We start from the raw sequence: 22,822 nt of genomic DNA, 5'->3' as shown, positions 1-22,822 counted from the left end.
CAGAGAATGGTGGGGTGGAAAGTACTGGAGAATAGTTTTTCCACAGAACTGAGATGTGAGTCACCAGGGCAGCAGCACCTGCCAGAGTCCTCCAGAGATCAGGGAGGAAGATGGGCTGGGGCAGAGGCGGAGACCTTAGTCGGAGGGAGGGAGAGGGCGGCCTCGGAGGACCAGGGGTCGGACCCCGGGGAGCTGATCAGCTGCACCCCAAGCTGGAAGACGAGGGACAGCACTCTGAAAGCGATGTCACCTCAAAGTTTACACGTGTTGAAGGCAGCAGTCCCGTGTGGCAGGGGTAACGCTTTCAGACATGCAGACTCACTAAGTGTTCCCCGCTGCTGTTTGTGAAACTTCCAGAGGCTGCAAGAAGAGGGGCCAGGGAGCCCCAGGGACGGACAAGATGCAGAACCTGGTGGAAGCACTGTGGTGACTGCCCGCTTTCCTTCTCCCTCCTCCACCCACAGCCGCAGCCACTCACTCTCCTTCCTCACGCAAAACATGCTCCCTGAAGGCGCCCCAAGTCCTATGCAATTGCTGTAGCCCCTCAAAGGTGGTTCTCCCATGTTCTACCTGGTCTTTGTGGACAGGTGCCTCTTGAGCCAGAAACCTGTGCTATAGAGAAATGACCTGCCCCCAACCTAGAATGTTTATACCTTTCCCAGCCCCTGCCCTCCTCCAGCTCCAGGAACCCTCGGGCAGGCAGGGGGCCAGCTGCGACAGGGACGTCCCTCCAACCCATGTTTGTGATGGTCCCAGTGTGTCCTCAGCCAGGCCCGCATGTCCTCAGCCACTGGGCAGTGCACACCCACCTGACCTTTCCCGGTGGCTCTGCCAAGACCAGCCTGTGTACAGTACCAAGGTGGCCTGCCACCACAGCTACCACAGCTCCTGCCTGCCAGGAACTCAGGATGGCCCCACATGCTGCCACTGCTCACTCGGGGACACATGGACTCTGCCTACCCCAGTGGGCCACCGCCTCCCCACTGGGAGGTCAGAGCCTGGAGGGAGAGCCCGGCTGTGGGCATTCAGGCGGCCCGTCCCCAGGGACAGGCTCAGATGGTCATTGGGGCCCTGCTGTCCCATGTGTTCAGAGAAAGAGGTTCAGCATGTCTGAGGGGTCCCTGCCCAGTGCTGGGACAGAGTGGGAGTGAGGGACAGTGCGACCCTTCCCCAAGTCAGGGCCTGGGATCTGGGATCCCACCCGCTGGCCCTGCAGCCCAATGCACAGTGAGCCAGGCTCTATGGACAGGCACAGGCAGGCACACAGCCACACCAGCTCCCAGCCAGGCCGAGTGGGCACAGCCTCCAGCCCGTCCCTCTGCAGAAACCCTGAAAAAGGGCACCAGCTGGGGGAGGGGACACATTTCAAAGCACAGGGCATGGGCATCAGCCACCTCCTGTGTGATGACACAGAACACACTCGCAGTGAAATTTTCTTAAACAAAATTCCCCAATCTGCTTTAATAGTGAAAAAAAAAAAAGTTCCAACGAGGCAGAGGGATGCTCGTTAGAATTCAAAGTCTTCATCTGCCATGTCTAGAGCCCAGGCGAACTTCTCCCTCTGCACCTTGTTGTAAATTTCCACGGGCACCCCGAACCTCTTACACCTGCCGGGAGGGGCAGGGAGGCGGCCAGGACGTGGCCAAAAGCCCAGGGGCATCAGGGAGGGGGCAGCTTCCCCCAGCGCAGCCCTGTGTCCTCCCAGTGGGGCTCGCAGGGAACACTGACTGGGCACACAGGCAGCCCAGCTACCCCACCCCCAGAGGGTGGGCAGCTCGGGAACAGCTCTGGGTCACCACACCGCACTGGGCTCTGGTCCCCGCCCCACCCCAGCCCTCCTCTAACCCCAGGCTCTCAGGAAGAGAGGACTGACGACACAGGGCTTGGCCTCAGACGTGCCAGCCAGTTGTGTTCCTGTCACAGGGGAACCTGCACTGGGCACAGGGGACTGGACTGGGGCCACCTGGGGAGTCCAGACCCCTCCTCGAGGCTGCGAGCAGGCAGGGTGACCTGGGTCCATGCACCAGGCGATGCTGATCTGAGGGTCTAGGCAGTTGAGCTTGGACGTGCCCAGGGCCACCTGCTGCTCTCCTTGTCCGTGGCCTGTGTGCTCAGCCTCAGGAGCCGTTCCTCCAGTCTCTCCAGCAGCCGCCCCCTCTTCTCCAGGAAGCTAGGGAAGGAGAGGCGCTGGCACCACAGCTCTCCCTCATCCCCTAGGCAAGTTCCAGGAGGTCAGGACACAGGGAAGGCTGCCCTCAGCATGAAGGGACCGTCCGGCCTTGACGTCACAGGAAATCACGTATGAAGCACGCACAGGCCACAACCAAAGAGAGCAGAGCACAGAACCAAGCAGAAGAGCTGCCTTGTGTCAGAAAGATGCTCAGCCTCATTCCTGATGTTTCACAGAAAAGCCGGTTTATTAAAGCCAGACCCTCCCTCCACCCTCCACGCTGGATACAGTGCCCCAGGGAGGGTGCAGGGCCGGCCACTGCCCAAAGACCCCAAGCCCACATGCACATGAGCTTCAACCTTGGTCCTTCTCCCAGGAACTCGGGCTCCAAATCCACCTGGACACAGGTAGGCGGCCTGGAGCAGCCCCAGCGGACGTGCAGCAGAGCTCAGGGGACTCACGCGTCCCGACTTCAGCTTGGCGGAATCGAGACCAGCGTGAGGACGGACAGACGAACAGAACAGAGCCCGGGAATAAACCAAAACATCTATCATCAGCTCAGCTTTCACGGGGCCAGGACCATTCGATGCCCAAAGGATGGTCCTTTCAGCAAATGATGCTGGGAACACTGGCTGGCCACACACAAACGTAATGCATTCAGGCCCTTACCTTACACCATGTACAAAAACTGGCTCAAAAGGAATCAGCTTCCTAAATGCAAAAGTTGAAATGATAAAACTCTTACGAGAAGACCTAAGAATGTATCTTTACAATGTTGGGTCAGACAAGGCAGCAACAACAAAAACTAGACTCATCAGGAGTTTTACATTTTGCGCTTCGAGGGATACCACCAAGGAAGTAAAACGACAACACAGGATGGGAAAAAGCATCTTCAGATCACGCATCTGAAAAGGTATTTGCATCTGGGATGAATAATGGGCTCTTACAACTCAGCAGTAAAAAGACAGGGACACAAGTGAAAAACAGACAAGGGGCTGAACAGACATTTCTCCAGAGAAGACCCACAAGTGGCCAGCGAGCACAGGTCACCAGCCATCGGGGAAGCGCAAACTCCGCCCGCACTGAGACGCCGCCTCACACAGCGGGGCTGTAGCCAGAGGGAAAGGGGAAGGGAGACACGGGAACCTCTGTGCACGGCCGGCGAGACGAGCGCTGGTACACCCACCGCGGAGAACAGCCTGGCGCTACCAAGTGGCCCAACAATTCCACTCCTTGAAAACCACAAAAATCACCGAAGCCACAAAAGTCATGCACAAAGAAAGTCACCAAAAAAACCCCAAAACCCCACAAAAGTCACAAAGGGGAAACACCCAAATGTCCAGATACAGGGACAGTAAAAGGTGGTCTAGCCACACGACAGGATAGCTGACAGTCAAAAGGAGTGACGTCTGGACAGGCTGCATTAAGGGGACCTTGGTGGCATCATGCTAACAAAAGCCGAAGTCCACAGACGGTGGGTCCCATCTGGGTCAGGCACTGCAGGTGTTTAGGGCTGAGGGCACGGGAGGTCTGAGAGTCAGGACGCAGGGTTTGTCGCAGGTGATGGAGAGGCTCTAAAATTGGGAGCGGCCATGGCCGCCCAGCCACTCGCCCGCAGGCTGTAAACAGTGTCCACCAGCCCTGGAGCTTGGCCACCAGGCACAGGCTGACCACCCGGTAAGGCCCACATTTGTCTCATGCACTTCACAGTGCTCTGCTCTTTGACTCAAATGAGGCAGTCTGTATTTTTTCAATCACAAAATATGACTGAGAAGAAAACCAGAGAACTGGTGAAGGAAAAGCAGGTTCACAGCCACCCCAACTTGGACGGGCTGGGCTCTCCAACACTCGCCTCTTGGATCTGCTGTCCCCGCTGGCTCTGTGGTCGGCCCTTGCCTTCTCCAGCTCTGCCTTGGCCTCCACCACCTGCTGCTGCTTCGCCTCTATCTGCAGAGGGGGCCCAGCCAGGGCTGCTCCTGCCCCACCCCGTCAGGGTGCTGAGTGCTAGCCCTGACCGGTCACTCCTTGGCCAGGGGACAGGGTGAGGCCAAGAGGTCCCAGACATACCCCCTGCTCCACTGACCTCCTTCCTGGACTAGAGGCCTTTGCTCACCAGAAAGCCACATCCTTACCCACTCCCTCCCCTCAGGGAAACCGCCTCCCAGCCAGCACCTGGCCTGGGCAGCCCTGATTGCTCAAGCACCTCTGAGGGCCATGTAGCCCCAGCAAGGGCAGAAGAGGGGAGCCGTGGCGCCTGGCACCCAGAGGCCCTCCCACTGTGAGCAGCTGGCCAGGCCCACTGTGCACCTTCGACCGGAGAGTCTGCACTGACTTCTCAAAGGTCTTGGGAGTTGCCCGCTGATGGTTGCAGAGAACAGCAATGGCCCGGTTCGCACGGTTATAAGACAGGATCTTAGCGGCTACGCTGTCTTCAGCTGAGAAGCAGGGGTGTGTTGGGAGCAGCAGGCACTGGGCGAGTCACTGCGGGAGCCCCACCCCGTGTCAGGAGGGGCCTCGGTCAGTACCTGGTCCAAGGAGTCCACACAGGGCGGAGCTGGGGCCTCCCCAGAACCCCCCCACCCTGGCACGAGCTCAGTGGGACGGCATCAAGGAGCCCCCACCAAGGGGCCCAGAGGTCGGGTAAGCTTGGGCAGCTGGGCAATGGTGAGGAGGGTCCCACGCATGAGGAGGGACACGCAGAGCTGGGTTGGTGCTTCACAGGTGACTGCGGAGGAGAAGACAGAGCCTGGGCAGGGGCCTGACTGACTGCGGGGCTGACACGTGGAGAAGGGGGTGCTCAGCAGGGGTGGCCCAGCCAGGAGCAGCAAGCCCTGGGGGAAGGCTCAGCCTCGGGTCCTGAGGGCCCCTCACCCTTCCTGCTGGGCTCAAACCTGGACCGTCCCCTTTGGGCCAGGCAAGCCCCACTCTGCCCCTAGACACTGGCCATGATACATCCTCCGACCAACCAAGCAGCCAGGCACCAGCCCCAGGCTGGGGACCCGCTCACCTCTGGTCAGTGCCCGCAGCTGCCCCTGCAAGGTGACGCTGGCATTGTAGGTCCAGAACACCTTGGCCGTCAGGCCATCCATCGGGTCCTGCAGGTGCTTGTTCAGGCTGGCAGTACGCACATGCCGGGAAGATGGGTCTCAAAACGTGTTCCTTTAGGGCAGCTCCACAACATTTCCCAGCACCCTGACCACGCCACCAGAGGGGCTTCAGCTGGTGGTTAGACAGATGGCCCTCAGCCTTCCTATTGCAGACTCAATGCTCACACTCGCCCCATCTCATCTGACTGGCCATTCTGGACACAAATGGGCTGAGCTGCGCTGGCAGTCCCTGGGTTACCCCATCAGCACTGCCCTGAGGCCCCGGGGCTTACAGTCAGTCTGTCGAAGAGCTCGTCCCCAGGCTCCTTGTTCTCCACGAACAGCTGCAGATTCTTGTACACCTGTGGCAGGAAGAGGAACCCCTTAGAAAGACACGATTGGCCCACAGACAGAAGCAGCCTCTCCTGGGAGCCCAAGGGGCATCTGCATTCGGAGGCCAGGGGTCAGGCTCCTCCCAGGGAGGTGGTCTGCGCACCTCAGTGTGTCCAGGCTGTGGAGAAGAGGCTGCACCCTCTCCCCCTGCACACCTGCCCCTTCCTCCAGGTGACCCCAAGTCTGCAGTCAGACCTGCCTGACACCGCAGGGCCTCAGAGGACCCTCCCCTGATCTGCACAGGCCAGTCACTGCGAGAAGGCTCTCGGTGGCCATGCTGCACACCCACTTTCAAGTCAGTCCTTTGAGGGGAGCACAAACATCCTCCCGGCTCCCCTCTGCCTGGGCCCCTCTTGGCAGCCAGCTCCGCATGTGCCCCACCAGGCTGGACACCAAGTGCCCAGCTACAGAGTGACCAGCACAGCCCCCTCAGCACCATGTCCCCTAACTTTCCTGAACCGAGTGGCTTAGTGCCTTAGGAAAGTGCCCCACCATCCTCTGCCCAGTGAGGACAGCGAGGAGGCCCAGCCACCCCAGGGAGGGGCCTCACCTGCTCACAGCCCTGTGGTTCCCTGACCCCAGACTCCAGCCTCCAGCCTGAGACATAAGTGCCCATTTATGAGGCTCCCAGTCTGAGCAGCCAAAACTCAGACACCTGACAAGGCTCCTCTGCTACTCAACTCCTCCCGCCCCGCGGCAGGCCCAGCAGCTCCCTACTCATCCACACCCTTGATCAGATTTCAGAGGCCCAGGCACGCTGGGCACTCTGGGGCGCAGGGTGCTCCCTCCTGAGTGGACGTTTCTGTCACCTTCGACAGTCTCCCTAAATTTCCCGCTCTGTGTTCCGGAGACCATGTCTGCCTATGAGGTGCATGTAAGTTGCCAGCAGTCAATACTGGGCCCACCCTCACTGCTGTGACATGGTGCCCACCCAGACTGGGGCTGGGAGACTGTCATTCTGGGGCTCACCACTCCAGAAGGAGGGTATTCCCCAAATTCTGATTTCCCTTCAGACCCCTCTGCAAACCAGAAGCTTACCCCAACCCAGTGGGGGCCAGGTAGGTGTCGGCACAGCAGCCAGCCAGCAGGCTTGACCCCGAACCTCACCATTCAGAGACCCGGGACACCACCAGTTACCACTGCGAGCTGCATATCCAGTGGGCCAGAAGACCCTTTCCAGGTGTGCTGGGGTGAAGAGTGTCCCCCTAAATTCACATCTTTCCCAGAACCTCAGAAGGTGACTTTTGGAAATAGTCTTTGCAGATGCCATTAACTAAGATGAGGTCGCCGTTGGGTAGGGTGGGACCTAATCCAACAAAACTGACTCCTCGTGAGAGACAGACACACGGGGGAAGATGGCCAGTGGGGAGCAGACACCGCGGTGATGCAGCCTCAAGCCCAGAGACTGAGGGTCACCACCACCTCCAGATGCCGGGGAGCCTGGAAGGGTTCTCCCCAGAACTGCAGAGGGCGCACGGCCCTGTCACCTCCCACTCTCAGAATCCAGGCCTCCAGAAGGACATGTTGTGGCCCAATTACAGCGGCCACCCTAACCCACAAGGAGAGCAATGACCACGCTGGTGCCTAGGAAGGCGGGTTCGGTCCAGCCAAGGGGCGTGACTCCCCATGCACACTGACTCACCCCAGCAAGGCCTCCCTCCCTGCCACACAGGATGGGACAGACAGTGAGCTGGGACAGACAGGCTACAAGTCTCTGCCCACAGCTACCACGGAAAGACTACAGAAACCACTACCACCTTCACCACCCACACCAGCACTGACAGGCTTCCCCACTGGCACTCAGTTGTAGTAGTGGATCGAGTCCTTCCCCAGGAAGTCGAACTTCACGACGTATGGGCAGCTGTCAGCCTCCAGGTGCAGCTGGACGTGCTCCACGCAGAGGGAGCAGCAGCCCACCGCGTCCGCTGTCTCGCCCTCCTCCTTCTCGTGCCCGGCTCGCAGCACCAGCCGGGGGGCAGGGCCGGGCACACACGGCAGGTGCACAGGCAGGCAAGTACCACACACACACATGCACATGGACACACATACACACATGTAACTGGCGTGCACACACACGCCCTTCCACCTGCCCAAGGCTCTGGCTGGGGACACAGAAGCCCCGCCATGCCCTCTGCTGCCCTGCCTGTCCAACCAGGTCTGTGCAACCGGCAGAGCCTCTCGGACCCCACACCTTGTCGATGAAATAAAGGGCCACGGCACGTCTCGCTTTCATCTCGTGAGACTTCCAGTCGGCCTGGTACTGAGAACGGATCATGCCCACCGCCCCTTTCAGGCGCCAAGCCACTTCGTACTTTTCCCAGTCTCTCTCCCCCTAAGTGAAGAGAACAAGTAGCAAAGAAATGCACGGCACTCCTGCCGACCCTCGGCCCAGCCCGCTCTCACCTTCACGGCCCAGGGCCGGGAGCAGACGCCAAACTCAGTGAGGCTTACGGTGGATGTAAATGTAATTCCTTGCTTTTAAAGACAAATGGCCACTGGACACAATATGATTTCAAAATTGGCTTGTTCACGCCTACAGTCTGAGAGAACCCCTGTCAAAGCGCCCGGCCCAAGCTGAGGGAGGGGCTCCCGGGGGCAGCACAGGCCGAGCCGGGCTCACCTTCAGCTTGGAGCTGCGTTTCAGCATGATGTACTTGATGGGAGTTCTGGACGTTCTCCGTCCACACCGCCAGCCACGTGACCGTGCAGTTGGAGCGCACCGCCCCCCATTGGTGACCTGCCGGGGGCTTGGGTATTCTTGAGTCCCTGCAGCAGGAAAGTGACCCAAACCCAGCAGTTCAACACCCTGCTCCCTGAAACATGAGCCAGGCGCCCCCACCTCCCATGCTGTGCTGGCGTAGGCACAGGGGCCCAGCGTTGGCCAGGGTCAGCCCGAGTCTGTTCGGGCACTGCCTCCTCGCCTCTTAGCTCCTGCTTCGCAGGCATGACAGGCCTGTTCAGGGCGGCCCCCATGTGTGGAGGCCAGGGTGGCCATCCCCAGGGCCACATGCATCTCAGGAGTCTCAGCAGCTCCTGGGACACCTCCGCTGACCCCGCCAGGCAGCGTCCACGCAGCGGAGGGACAGAAGCTCCTGCTGGAGCACAGCCCGCCAGCACTCACGGGAACTCTCTTCCCACACGTTCCAGACACTCGCGTGTTACTAGATTATCCCAGGAACTTGAAATGCAGAAAACTGTTGAGAGCATGCAGACACTCTCCTGCTGGGGTAAAACTCCAGCCGGGGGCAGAGTGGTGAGGGCTGGTTCAGCTAACAGCACACAGGCTGCAGCAGACGCGGCCACCCGGGGGAGAGGCGCCCTCCCGCCCAGCCCTCAGAGCCCTGCGTAACAGCAACACACTCAGCAACAGGCCCCCCGCCCCCGGTGAGGAGCAGGGTCGCACGCGAGTGGCCTGCACACACCCACTGCAGTTGATGGTCACGCCCTCCAGCATGACCTTCCTCTTCAGCATCCCCATCTCGGGGTGGTTGCCACGGCCCCGGAACAGCCCTGGGGGCTCAGTCTTAAAATTGCCTATCTTCTCTCGGTGCCCATCTAAAATACAGTAGCCAAATTCTTGCTGAAGCTTCTCAGCCTCTTCTTTGAGCCTCTGCGTAATAAAATAGCACACAGACGTTAGTGGTAGGGGGACAGGGTGGGCCTGATGCCCCAGTGTGCTGGGTTAGCCGGGCTCGGGAGCCCCGTGAGGACCGGCAGGCCAAGGGCTGGGCAGGGGCCCAGTCCCTGTGGTCTGGGCACTTACACCACGGAGAGTGGACTGATCCTCCCACTGTATCACACGGCGGGTTCCCTTCCCACGTGCCCTGGGTAGACCCAGCATTTTTAAATACATTGAGACGCACGTAACTCGGAAGTGTCCGAGACCATGACGGGGCCAGATCAGAGGCCCCTCCACCACATCTCCGCAGGCTCAACCAGAAGAATCCCACAGGGATGGCGATCCTGACAGGATGGGGTCTTCGACTCCGGCCCCACGCACACCAGCAGCCTCCCACTGCAGCCCAGGAGCCCAGGCCAGACTGGGCCCTGCACAGCCTGACCTGCTTCTCCTCCCTGGACAGGGCTTTCCGGGCGGCGGTCCTGTCCGCAAAGTACCTGTGCATCTCGGTGAAGTCACAGTTGTCCAGGCGCTGGATTACTTTCCTCTCTTCTGCTGTCATCTCCTGCACCAGAGCCAGACATGCCTCTCAGCATCTATTGTGGGCAGTGGGGACCTCCCCACCACAGCCGGGCCCTCCACAGGACACGGTGACATCGCAGAAGCCAGAGGAACAGAACTGAGTGCACCAAGTCCGTCCGGTCCAGCAGCCTTTGTAGTTGTCTCCCAGAGGATGGCCTTTCCAGCAGGTGGCCAGGTCCCAGTGGCCTTCTGAGTTGGGCCACACAGCCGCATCTGAAGACCAGCCCCACTTGCTGCCGTAGGGCCTGCAGACCATGCCCAGCACCGAGGGGTCCTCAGTCACTCTTCAGGAAGACGACCTGCCACTCCCCACACGGTAGGAGTGCACATGACAGCCACACTGTAGAACTGCTGGGTGGTCCCCAGCCCAGCCATACGTGTAGCCCATGACCCCACCATCCTGCCCTCAGTCCCTGCAGAGGGGTGGGCACGCAGCCACATGACCCCTTGTCAGAACCCTAGTGCCCGTCAGCTGAGAAGTGGACACGTGCTGTGCTGGCGTCCTGCTGAGAGCAGCCCTGAAGGGGCCTGGGGCGTGCCTTCTCCAGCCAAGTCCACAGGTATACACAACGTGGGTGCAGACACGCACATAACCCAGTTTTTTTAAATGAGAAAAACTACTTAACTAGCACCTTATCTTCAGAGAGCTTCCCAACAAATGTTTCTGTTTCCTGGGAGCCTAAAATTACCCCTCCCGGCCCCCTATGGCAGGCAGGGAACTGCCAGCCCCAGGCCAAGCTGTGAAACGGGGCCACTGAGAAACTGAGACCACGTAGCACCCACCTTCCGCCAGTCACTGAAGAAGTTGTTCTGGAAAACTCCCTTTGCTGTGCACATGTGATCCAACATCCTCCCATAAAACGTGGTGACCTCCTCTGCTGCTAAACTCAACTCGACAGGCTTTCCTGGAGGCATCGGGAGACACGTGGTTCAGTGAGCTGGCACGGTTCGCCCTCCAGCCCACAGAACTCTGCTCTTTAAATCAGTTACACATGCTGCCAAGAGCAAGGAATTCTGGCTTTAATCAAGAAGCACGTTCTCAATTTAAGAAAACGACTACACTTGCGAACACTCGCTACACAGGCGTCCACCCCGGATTAAGGGCTGGGCCCCGTGGAAGGTGCCAGCGGCCACAACTGCTCACACGTGTCCTGCTTTAACACTGTTTTGTTACCGTGCTCACGTGGAAGCTTACAGCTCAACAACACGTGCAGTTTTAGAACACGCGTCACCACGTAATTATAGAAGCAGAACAACAGTTAAGGTTTTAAAGCAAAAACGTGTGAACTGTAAGAGGTGCGCCTCCCATTTGCCCAGCTTCTTTCAACATTTCATGCCAAGGATCGGCGTGTATTAGAGGCGGCTCAACGGAGAGCAGGTGGTCCATCAAAGCAGGGTGAAAGCCGACGTGGGTGAGGGGGGTTCACCATGGAGTGCTCTCAACTGCTGTGTTTGAAAATATTCGTAACAAAATGTTGGAAACATAACTATGCAGTCGTTTGGTAACAAGGAAAAGGGCATTCGTGATAAGACAGCAGTTCTTCCCAAAACTAGCTTCTCGGAAGAACAGAGAACTGGGGCAGCAGCCAAGGCCCGAGGGTCAGCTCCTGCCCTGTGAGCCCCTCCCCATGCCGGGCCACCCACTCCCCACTCCTGTCCCAGGCAGCGAGCTGCTCTCTGGAGCGGCAGAGGCAGTGGGGCCTGTGCCTACCAGGCACCCATGCAGCGCAGGGCACCTTCAGAAGCCTTGCTCAAGCACGGATGCAGCAAGTGGGGGGAAACGGGCCAAACTAGCAGCACAAAACCAAGCAGAAGCTCCTGCCCAAGGGGTGGAGAGGATGAGGGCCGAGGCAGGGCAGTGAGGGCAGGTGATTTGGCACCCACAGGCCCACAGTAACCCGCTCAGTTGCTTGTTAGGAAGTGAATGTGGGAGCCCACAGGCAACGTGCTCCAACACCCAGGGGCCCAGAGACTCAGGCCCTCTCCCAGAGGGCCAGTCCCCAAGGCAGGGCCACGCGGGCACAGCAGGAAGGCAAGGGTGGCAGAACCCAGCTGGGTAAGTTGGAACACACCACCTGGTCCGTCGCGCGCTGCATGCATCCCCGCCCCCAGCAGCCCTTGGAAACTCCACACGCCCAGGGTTCTGGGGGGCGCCAGGCTGCAGCTGCTGGAGCAGAGGCCCCGTGATCTCTCCAGGAACCTCGGGACTGCAGACTTGGAGGCTGCCTAGCCTGGATCCTGAGCAAAGGTCAACTGTCCCCCAGGTGCACAGGCCTCCCAGACTTCCGTGGGCCAGCTCCCCCAGGGCGCCGAGATGGGAGAGCCTCCGAGGGAGCAGGAGGCCCAGGGGACCACCAGTCACGGGGTGCGGAGGCGGCTCCTTGGCCCCTGGTCCCTCGGGCCTCGGGGGGGCTGTTCTCACCGCTGTAATAGAAGCGAACTCCGGCGGGAAGGGGCTCGGACGGGGGCGCAAAGCACGGTCCTCTGTGCTCCAACTGCGTCCACTTCACGCCACCTGGTCTATTCTCTTCCCACCTGGAGGACCCACAAGAAGGTTTCCTCTCTCACTCCGCACCTGCGCACCGCAGGCCTTCGGGCGCGAGTCCCTAGTGGAGGCCTGTGACTCCACCTCCTAGCTAAGCCAGTGAGGAGCAGGCGGGGTCGTCCACGAGGGGCCGGGCGCCAGGACTAACCTGCCCGAGCTCAGACCACACCCCTGTCCAACAACCACACCTCCTGGGCAGGGAGTCTCCCCAACCTGGGTGCCTTCAGGGCTGCTCCAGAGCCCCCGCCTGTCTCTAGAGGACACCCCCTACCCAGCCCTTCCAGGAGCCACAGACGTGTGCCCTGTGACCATTTTTTTTCCTAAACAAAGGCCTAGCTGCGGCCCTGCCTCCCAGGAGCCAGGCTGAATGGGAGGTGGGCAGAGCTGCCTATGAGGAGAGGGGTGGCCAGGACCACAGGGGCCCGGGTCAGCCCACAGAGGACAGGGACGGAGCAGACATAGCAGCAGAGAAGAGACCCAGGGGTGCGAGTCTTGGGGACCCTAGGGAGGGATTTGCTGTTGGCTGTAGGTCTTGTGTGGCCCCACATCCCCATGAGCCTGGCCAAGATCCCTGCCCCTACCTGTCCCCAGAGCTTCCTGAGGCAGCACAGGAGGGCCTGACTCCCTCTGACCCTGTCACCTACCCCCTGGCCCCAGAGCTCTTCCAAGGGGCTGCCCTGGGCCAGTGCTTGCTGGGTCCTGGGACACAGATGACCAACAAGCCCCTTCCCAAGGAACTGAGGCGAGGAAGGAGGTGAGTTCAGACAGACGCTTGTCTTAGCAAAGATGGAAGGGTAGAGGGGTGGCTGGCAGTGGGGCGGGCAGGGTTTCTGCCAGTTAAGTTCTACTGGTAGAGCCAGGAGAAAAGCAACTCCCAGCAGAAGGAAAAGCAGGTGCAGAGGCCCTGGGACGGCAAAGGCCTCGGCCTGGCAGAGCTGCCAGCACGGGGAGCCTTCTGGGCCTTCCCCAACCGCCAGGCACTGCTCTCGGCATCGGCACCATGAGGCAGGAGACCTGTCAGGCTCAGGCTGCCTGGGCGAGGTGGGCCCAGGAGACTCACACTTCAGCCTGTGCTACTCAGGTGAGTACCCTAGAGCTACAGGAAGCCCCCCAGGGCTTGAGGAAGGAAGGGACAAGCGAGACAGACGTCTATGAGAAGACCCTGCCAGCTGTTTCTGCAAGGAGGGTTGGGGCCACACAGGAACAGGAGCAGAGGGGCTGCATTTAGGTGGAGCCCGTGACTTGGGGGAAGTCAAGTAGTTTAAGAATGTTCTGGGGTGGAATCAAGGGGCTCTGGTGATAAGGCGGGAGCACCCCGCAGCAGAGGCGGAGGGGGTGGGAGGGCCTGTGCCCAACGTGGAGCAGGCACCATGCATCTCACTGGTTTTATGACGTCATCCTGCTGAACTGTTCCAGCAGACCTAGGGTAGTGCTAATGGTAGGTGAATGATTAATAACAAGAACGTAAACTACAACAGTACTTTCTTTCTGAATCAAGGGAAGACACATCCTGTTTTAGATGTCAGAAATGTGACAAAACACAGGTCTCAGGTCTGACTGGCAGTCAATAGGTGCTGGGCAGCGGGCTGAGCTTCTCACCAAAACCTCTGGCAGATGCTACCATCATCCCTACTACAGACAAGGAGCTGAGGTCTAGCAACTCACTGGCCACTAGCCGACCTGGGCCTGCCCTGTCGCTCAGCAGAGCCCTGCATGTTGCAGGGAGCCCCACCCCTCAGCATCAGCCCCGCCCCTTCATGATCCGCCCCCAGCCCTCACCGCAGGGCCAGGGGGGCCCAGAAGGCCCCAACCCTGCGCACTTGGCCCTTTGTCCCTCCACAGATAGCGATACCAAGCACTGCCGTCAGAGGCAAGCTGGCTTTCTAAGGGAGACCTTGCTCCAAACTACTTGCCCAACCTTGTGCAACTGCAGCTCACAGCTCTTTTTGGATCGTGTCTACCAAGGGTGCCCCAGCTCTATGTGTGGGTCCGACTCCCGTTCCCAGAACGCCATCCTACCCACCCTGCTGGTGCTGTCTCTCCTCACCTCAAGCAGGGCCAGAGCCCCCGGAGGCAGACAAGACCTTTCCGCTGTGTGACCATGCCCAGTTTCTGGCTCCTGGCTGTAAAGTGGATGTACTGACAGCACTTGGGTCACAGGATGGTGGCCCTTCAGGCCACAGTGACACCATCCTGTAGGCACTAAGTTAATGACATTAGAGCTCCAACAGGAGCTCCTGAGCACAGCCCTGTGGGGGTGGGGGGTGTGAGCCCACCCAGGTCTTTGGAAATGTTAACAACTCACACGCAGGAGAACCCTACCTCCCTCCAGCTATCCCACACCCCCTCACAACTCACCCCCGACATGACCACATCCCCCACGAAAGAGCTTGGAGCACTGTGGGCAGAAGCCAGCCTCAGCTCAGAGCACAATGGCCACTAAGGGGCGACTGGACACGTGGTACGTGCCCACGATGAGAATGAGCTGCAACTCCTGGAAAGGAGTAACTGAGAATCCCGCACAGATGAAACAGCCAGCGTCAGACCACAGACATACCAAGTTCAAACCAAACACTACAGGACTCACGCTAGGCACAGCTCCCTAAGCAACAAAGGGAAAAACCGCGGGGAAGAAACCCCCACGTGGGGGCCCCGGGGAGCAGGGGTGAGACGGGGCGGGGCTCGCACGCCCTGGGTCAGGAAGCAGCAAGTGCTGCATCTGCGGTCTCAGGTCACACCCAGGGAAACCTGAGCAAGGCCAGCCCTCCCGGTGCGCTCCCACCCGGCCCGGCGCCCTCGGCCACCTTACCCAGATGGGCTGACGACCCTCCCCAGGGGCTGGGGGAATTTGGGGGCGTCGGCGCTCATCCGCTCTCCCGCCTCAGGAGCCCGGGGAGCCAGAACCTGCCCCCCACGTGCAAAGCACCCCGCCCCGCCCCTCATCATCAGCCCCGCCCCTTCACGGCCCGCCCCCAGCCCTCACCGCAGGGCCGGCCCCGCCCCCGAAGGCCCCACGTGGATGCGGACGCGGCTGGCCTCGAGGAGAGCCGGGCAGGGGTTCCTCGGTGGGGGCGTCTTCCAGGCGGCACACGGAGGCACAAGGCAGGGCCAGGGAGGCTCTTGGCGCTGTCCCTTGTCCCCGCCTGGCTCCTCCGCCCACTTCCCTGTGCTCTTGGTCCAGCCTCCTGACGCTGTGGACGGACAAGCCCAGGAGCCAGTCCAGTCCAGCCGGCCCCTCGTCATCAGGCCCTGGCCCAGAGCAGCGGGATGCTCACGGCCGGTATGAGGCTCCTCCCGGAAGGCAGCCTGGGAACAGCGCGGGCCTCACTCGGTAGGCGCTGCCGGAACACCCAGGAGCACATCTTCGGTGCTGCCCACCTCCCTACTCCCCCACCTCCCGCCCCAGCTCCGGAAGGCAGCTGGTAGGCCCTCTGTCATCTCACGCTCCCAGGGCCAGACATGGGAGACAAGCACCTCCAGGCTGTCAGGGGCCCTACAGCGCCACAGGCAGGTGAGGCTGTGTAAGGGCACCGCGTGTGAATGCCAGCGGGGCCTTCCTTTCAGCCCCCATGCAGCCTCTCGAAAGAGGCGCCTTTTGGTAACTGTCCCTACAAGTGCTGCAACACGATCACTGAGGACCAGCCCTTCACCTCTCACCTCTGTGCAGCTGAGCCTCCCTCCACACTCACTGTCCCGGGGCCCAACACCTCCTTCTGCCCTGGGCAGCCTGGCCCAGCTGCAAGCCCTCTAGGGCTGGTCCTGGTGGGCAGAGGGACACAGGGTGCTCATCTGTGGGCCCTGAGCCAGCAGCGGGTCACACTGCTCCACCACCTGTCAACCTTGGGCAGGTGCTCAACTTCCCTGCATCTGCAAAATGGGCCTAGGGACTGGGGGAAGTGTCCACCCGCAGAGCACACAGCAGGCCCAGGCTCACTTGCTGTGATCACCCAGGGGGAGTTCAGCAGAGACAAGGCCACGCCCACACCCTCACTAACCCCCACTACTGCCACCAATTCCTCAGTCCCCACTGACATCTAGTGGCTGAAGCACTGGCCCACAGCTACGCACCCAGGCCGGCCACAGTGGTCACCACCATTTTGGAAAGAGCCACGCAGCTGCTGGCTGGACACACACCAGGACGGCAGCAGTGGACGCTCCATAAGGCCCGCTCCATGCCAGGCAGGCTTAGAGCCCTCACATGTGATCTCGTAACCTTCTAAGATCAGGCAGTACAGCCCAGCACAGGCTCACCATGCCTTCAACACAATCCTGAGGCCACAGTGCTTTCAAATTCAAACAAACAGGGACATGGCAGGACAGAAACCATAAGATCTCTAAACAGATGCAGAAAAGGCACCTGAAAAAAATCCAACACCTTTTCATGATAAAAACAAACAACCCACACTCAACAAAGTAGGAGGAGGAACCCCTTGAACCTGAGACAGAGCAGCTGAAGCCCCACAGTGACGTCACACTCAGAGGTGGGAGGACGCCACGTCCCCTGAGAGCAGGATCGGCACTGCTGTCCACCATGGTCCGGGAGGCTCTAAGCAGAGCCCACGGGCAAGAAAACAGCATAAAAGGCATCCAGGTTTGACAGGAAGAAGTCAGCTGTCTTTACCTGCAGATGGTATGATCTTGTGTATAGAAAACCCAGGAAGATTCCACAAAGAAAAATTATTAGAGCTAATAAATTAATTCAACAAAGTTGCAGAGCACAACATCAATACACAAAAACCAGTTTTCTTCGTACCTGCAATGAATAACCCAAGAATGAAATTAAGAAAGGGGTCCATTCACAGTAGCACCAGAAAAAAAAATACATAGGAATAAATTTATCTAAGTAAGTAAAATACTTGCACACTTTAAAGTACAAAACATGCTGAAAGAAATTAAAGAAGATCTAAATAAATGGAAAGTCAGCCCATGTTCACAGATGAGAAGACTTCACTTTGCTGAGATGGCAATATTCCCTAAAGTGATCTACAGACAAAACCCAATCCCCACCAAAAGGATGGCTTCTTTGCAGAAACTGACAACCAATTCAATCCTAATTCACATGGAAATATGAGACATCCTGAATAGTCAAAACAATCTTGAAAGAGAATAACAAAGTTAGAAGACTCACATTCTGATTTAAAAGCTCACAATAAAGCATCAGTAATTAAGACAGCGTGGTATTGGCATAAAGATAAACATATAGGTCAATGGAGTAGAACTGAGAGTACAGAAATAAACCCATATTTCTATGGCTACCTGACCTTCCACAGGGGTACCAAGACCATTCAATAGGGAAAGAATAGTCTTTTCAACAAATGGTGCTGGACGTTCCACATGCAAAAAATAAAATTAGACACCATTCTCAAAAGTTAACTTAAAACTGATCAAAGACCTAAAACTAAAGCTGAAAAACTCTAAGAGAAAAAAAAAGTGAATCTTCATGATTCTGGATTAGATACTAGTTTTAAAATATGATTCCAAAAGTATAAGCAAAAACAAAACAGCCAAAGTGGACTCATCAAAATCAAACTCTGCTGCTTCAAAGGACACCATCAAGAACGTGAGAAGACAACCCAGAGAAAATGTTTGCAAGTCATGTATCTGAGAAGAGCCTAGTCATCTCAACATATAAAGAACTCTTACATCTCAAGAATAAAAAGACAAATGAAAAAAAAAAAAACAGGCAAAGGAACTGAACAGATATTTCTCAAAAGAAGAGACGCAAATGGCCAGTAAGCACAGAAGACGCTCAATATCAGCCATAAAGGAGATGCTGATCAAGCCCACAGTGAGCGACTTCGCACCCACCCACTTAGCAGGCCTTTCCGTGTCTCCTCATACTCAGCAATTCCACACAGCAGGTAAGAGAAACCCCGTTTTACATACAAGAGAAACAAGGCTCAGGAAACTTAACTCCCCCAGAATCACACCATTGCTGAATGCAGGAGCTGATGATACCAGTAAAGACTATTCTGACCCCGAAGCTGGCAACACGATTTGCAGTCACCCCTTCACGAGGTATGAAGCAGCAATGCCCAGCAGAAACGCCACTCTAGCCACATGTGGATTTTAAGTCGTCTAAAAACCAAAAGAAACAGGTAAATCTGAGTTTTGATTTTTAACATATACTTAATCTCAACGAATACATCTAAAATATTGCCATTACAACGTGATCAATATAAAAAGTTGGTGAGTTAGTGCACATTCTTTTTTCCTACTATTTGAAATCATCATACATTTTATACCCACAACATGTCACCACTGGGACCAGCCACATCTCAGGCACTCAAAGCCACATGTGGCTGGTGGCTGGTGGCTGCAAATGGGACAGCCCAGGGGTAATGGTTAAGATAACAGTGTCCAATGTCTGCTCCTCTGCTTAGTGGCTGTGTGACCATGGGCAAGTTACTTAACTTCTCTGTGCCTTGGTTATCTGGAAAGTTTAGATAACAGCACCTGCCTCATCAGTGGCTGGCTAAAATGATGCAGACCAGAGCAAGCGCTTCATCATCTCAGGGGTGCTAGTGAATACTGGTTCTCGACAGCACCTGGTGAAACCTACATTTCAGAGCTGCTCCTGCACTGCAGCGTTCAGGAGTTCCCCACCAGGCCTCCCCAACAGGCCCACAGCCAGCATCCCAGGCCTGAAAGAGGCCAGAGACCCCTGCAGGCAGAGATGCACACGGGGCAGGGGCGGGGCCAAGGCTGCAGGGTGGTGCCGGTTGTGGGCGGGGCCGCAACGGACATACCATCTCCACCTACCTTCTCCCGTGTCCGGCCCTTTGGTGGCCTCGCGGTCCCTTTTCCTGTCTCTCTCCGGATGCTGCAACAGCCGGCTCCTCCTCCTCTCAGCCCCCGCCCTGCTCCGGCCCACACCGGCTCCTCTCCTCTTTCCGTGGCTTCTCCGGCTGCACGTCCTTTCCGGGAGGGCCGTGTCCACACCGCGGGCGTCCACACCGCACTGCCCTCTCTGCCTGCGCATCTGTCCCCGGCTCTCCATCCGGCTCTCCATCCCCTTGTCTCCGTTCCTCTGCTTCTGGAGCTCCTGCCCCGCCTGCGTTGTCCCTCTTCCTTCTTTTGTCTTTTCTGGAAACCGCAGTCTCTGCTACGGACTCGTTACCTGCTCCGAATTTTTCATTTTCTTCTTTCTTAGTTTCTTCAGCCCACGTGTCTTCCCCCTCCTCATCCTCACCCTGTGACTGCCTCCTCGCCACCGAGCCTCCCACCCCTCCAGTGTGGCCAGCTTCCCTGTCAGGGGCGCTTCTCTGGCCACGGGCTGCGCACCCTCCCTGCTGGCTCCCGGCCCGCAGCCCCTCTGTGCAGCCGCCCTCCTGCCGCGGCCGTGCGGCCCCCTCCGGTCCCCGCCACCCTTCTGCAGCATCCATGTCCTGGTCTGTCTCCCAGTGCCTTTCTTCTCAAGCCCTTCCTGCCTTTTCTCTTCCAATTTTCTTTCTTTATTTTTCTTCCATCTGCCTTTCACTTTCACCCCGTCCTTTCCCTGGCTTGCATCCACGTGCTCCTCCTCTCCCGCTCCTGGGGTGCTGGCCCGCAGGGCCCTGTCCCCAGAGGACACCTGGAGAACACCAAGCGCCATCTTCCTCTGGTCTCCAGGGCCTCTCCAGGGCCTCAGAACCGTGCACAGGAGAGAGAGCACCATGAGTGGGCCACACGCCACAGGCAGTGCCCACAGGGTCACACACCCGCAGTGACCACTTCACTCGCTACATCCTGCTCTGCCCTCCCCTGCAGGGGCTGCCATCAGAGGATCACCCACACCCAGACCCTGCATTTCTACTGCCTCTGATGGAGCTTTGGAAAACGGCTTGTGTCTCAGCCCTCGTGGCCATGGCAGGAGGGGAACCCAGGACAGTGCACCCGCCTCAGGGCACAAATACCTCTGGGGAAGGGCATGCGAGGAGAAGCTATTCCGATGCCATCCCCCCCACCCCTGCTAGGCTCCTCAGACTCGTTTCACAATAAATTCCTATCAGACCATTAAGACATAAGGCCATTCGTTGTCTTCTCGTATTTGCAAGAACAAACATCACGCAAGCAAGAATGCTTACAGTCGGTCATGAACATCGCACCTGAGAATGTTTACCTGGCCTTTTTTCTTGGATGGCTTTTCGTGGTTTTTTGTCTTCACTGGCTTGGTGGTCTGTGCAGATCTAGAATACAAAGTCATAAATATTTACGTCTCCCGTCACTTAGAAAGACTACCATTTTGAAATCAGAAGGAAAGATTCAAAATAGCCGACACTGGAGACTATGAAGTCTCCCATCTTTTTAAGGGGCTTTTTCCTATTCTTCATAATATGCTTGGTAAACATAAGCATATTCACAGGACAGCCGAGGGCAGGCGGTTAATGAGCACAGCTCCAGTCTGGCACTACTGAGCTGCTGGAGTTATGAAAGCTGGCCCGTCTCCTGCCAGTGGGAGACCTCCTGAGGCTGTGGAAAGAGTGGCCGGTGGAGCCAGCCCCGTCACCCATCAGGCCTGCCCCATCAATACTATGACTGCCTAGGAATCATGAATTTAGAAAAACAGTCCTTCTGGAGGGAGGGTACAGCTCAGTGGCAGAGCATATGCTTAGCATGCATGAGGTCCTGGGTTCAATCCCCCATACCTGTGTTTAAACAATAAATAAAAATGAGTAAATAAATAAACTTAATTACCCTCCCCACAAAAAAGAAAAAGATTGGAAAAACAAAAAGGAAAAAAGAGTCCTTCAGAAGTAACCTTTAAGAAGTAGTAAGTGTGAGAAAACACATTCAGAAACAAAACCCAAGCTAAACCGAGAGACCAGACATAAGGCCTAGGCAGGAATGGGGCACAATCTCCGCTGCCCCCACAAACAGTCGCATGGAAAGGGCCCGGGGTGGGGCAGGCACTAGGTTCTGAGGGCAAGGCCAGCTGACTGACCACCCAAAACCAGCCTACTTCACACCCACTAGGATGGCTACAGCAACAAAGATGGAAAACCACAAGTGTGGGCACAGGGGCGGGGGGGGGAGGAATCCAGTTCCTCACACGCTGCTGGTGGGACCGTACAGTGGAGGAGACATCCCGGAAACCAGCGTCTCAGCTCCTGAACAAGGCAACAGAGAATCACCACGAGACCCAGCAACTCCATGCCTAGGCGTTCACACGCGTACCACGCATGACTGCTCACAGCAGCAATATTTACAAGCGCCCAAAGGTGGAAACTACCCAAGATGTCCATCAACAGACGAATGGACAAGCAAAAGGTACTATATCCAAACAGTAAAATACCTTCAGCCTTAAAAATGAATGAAGCACTGACATGCACTACAATGTGGATGCATCTCAAAAACATGTTAAATGAAAGAAGCCAGACACAAAAGGACAAATTCTGTATGAGCCACTTACACGAAATATCCAGCAAAGGCAAATCCATAGAAACAAAAAGCTGATTAGTGGTTGTCAGGGGCCAGGGGGAAGAGGAAAACAGGGGCTTTCCCTTTGGGGTGATGAAAAATTCTGGACTTAGACAGTGGTGATGGTCACACAGGACTGTGAATATACTTAATGCCACTGAACTGAACACTCTGAAATGGCTAAAACAATGAATTTTACATCACATGATTGTTATCACAATAAAAACAAACATGAAAGGAAGGTCTCCCCAAATCTCTGACATTTCCCACAAGGGAAAGGCGAGAGCTGGAACAGAGCAGGAGGCGCAGCAGCAATCCTGCCTCCATCCATGGCTCGGGGGCCGCAGCAGGGCCCCGCGCCACTCCTGGGCCACATGTTTCTGTCTTTTCTGGCCAAGCAGTTTTGTCAGATTTCAGCAACGCTGGACACTTGAGACATTTCACCGTAACAGTCCCAATTTCGGCTGCACGTGGGCCTGCGGACCCATGCGCCCACACAGCAGTGCGCCCACGGCTCACGACAGGGCACGTGGGAGGTAGGAGCAAGGGGAAGTCAGGAGAGGGAGCCGCCCATCTCCCCTGAGAGCAAATTACAGGGAACTAACAAACTCTGAGAAAACATCCAGTTAGACTACTTCTGTTCTCCAAGGCCAAGTGATTCACCCCAAACTGGAAATACTACTTCGAGCAACACCGCTCGAACTAACTGTAGAGCTCAGACCCCACTCCCCACCAACTGGCGCACAAGGCCTGCCAGGCAGCCGTGCAGTTTCCAGCACTGAAGTTCCCCAAAGCAAAACCTACCGTGGTTTTTTCCATCAGGTTTTTCCTTTGTTCCACTGGACAAAGGGAGCTACTGACGCTATCACCTGACACAATAACGTGGTAGAAACCAGACAGGGGAGGTAAAGGGAGGTCAGCGACAACTGTACACCTAATGCCTTTTAAAATGTTTTTGGTTCTAGTCTTTGGACAAGATGTGGTTACACTGATTGTTACCTAGTTTACGATTACTTCTGATTTTTATT

The 22,822-nt window shown here is 57.2% G+C and overlaps 1 protein-coding gene across 1 annotated transcript; it reads right to left on the bottom strand.

The window, feature by feature from the left end:
* Window positions 1-1,272: 1,272 nt before the first annotated feature.
* Window positions 1,273-15,319, bottom strand: TOP1MT (DNA topoisomerase I mitochondrial). The gene is given in 16 exon segments (XM_031439771.2): window positions 1,273-1,607; window positions 2,025-2,088; window positions 2,091-2,170; window positions 4,023-4,117; window positions 4,478-4,605; window positions 5,178-5,293; window positions 5,551-5,618; window positions 7,432-7,618; window positions 7,842-7,981; window positions 8,270-8,308; window positions 8,310-8,415; window positions 9,072-9,259; window positions 9,711-9,833; window positions 10,634-10,755; window positions 12,273-12,385; window positions 15,205-15,319. Coding segments are annotated over 16 exon segments (1,728 nt in total). The 5' UTR covers window positions 15,264-15,319; the 3' UTR covers window positions 1,273-1,507.
* Window positions 15,320-22,822: the final 7,503 nt, after the last annotated feature.

The sequence above is a fragment of the Camelus dromedarius genome, chromosome 20, assembly GCF_036321535.1.
Source record: "Camelus dromedarius isolate mCamDro1 chromosome 20, mCamDro1.pat, whole genome shotgun sequence".
NCBI lineage: Eukaryota > Metazoa > Chordata > Mammalia > Artiodactyla > Camelidae > Camelus > Camelus dromedarius.
Note: the sequence above shows the minus strand (reverse complement) of the source record. Positions and strands in the feature narration are given on the sequence as shown.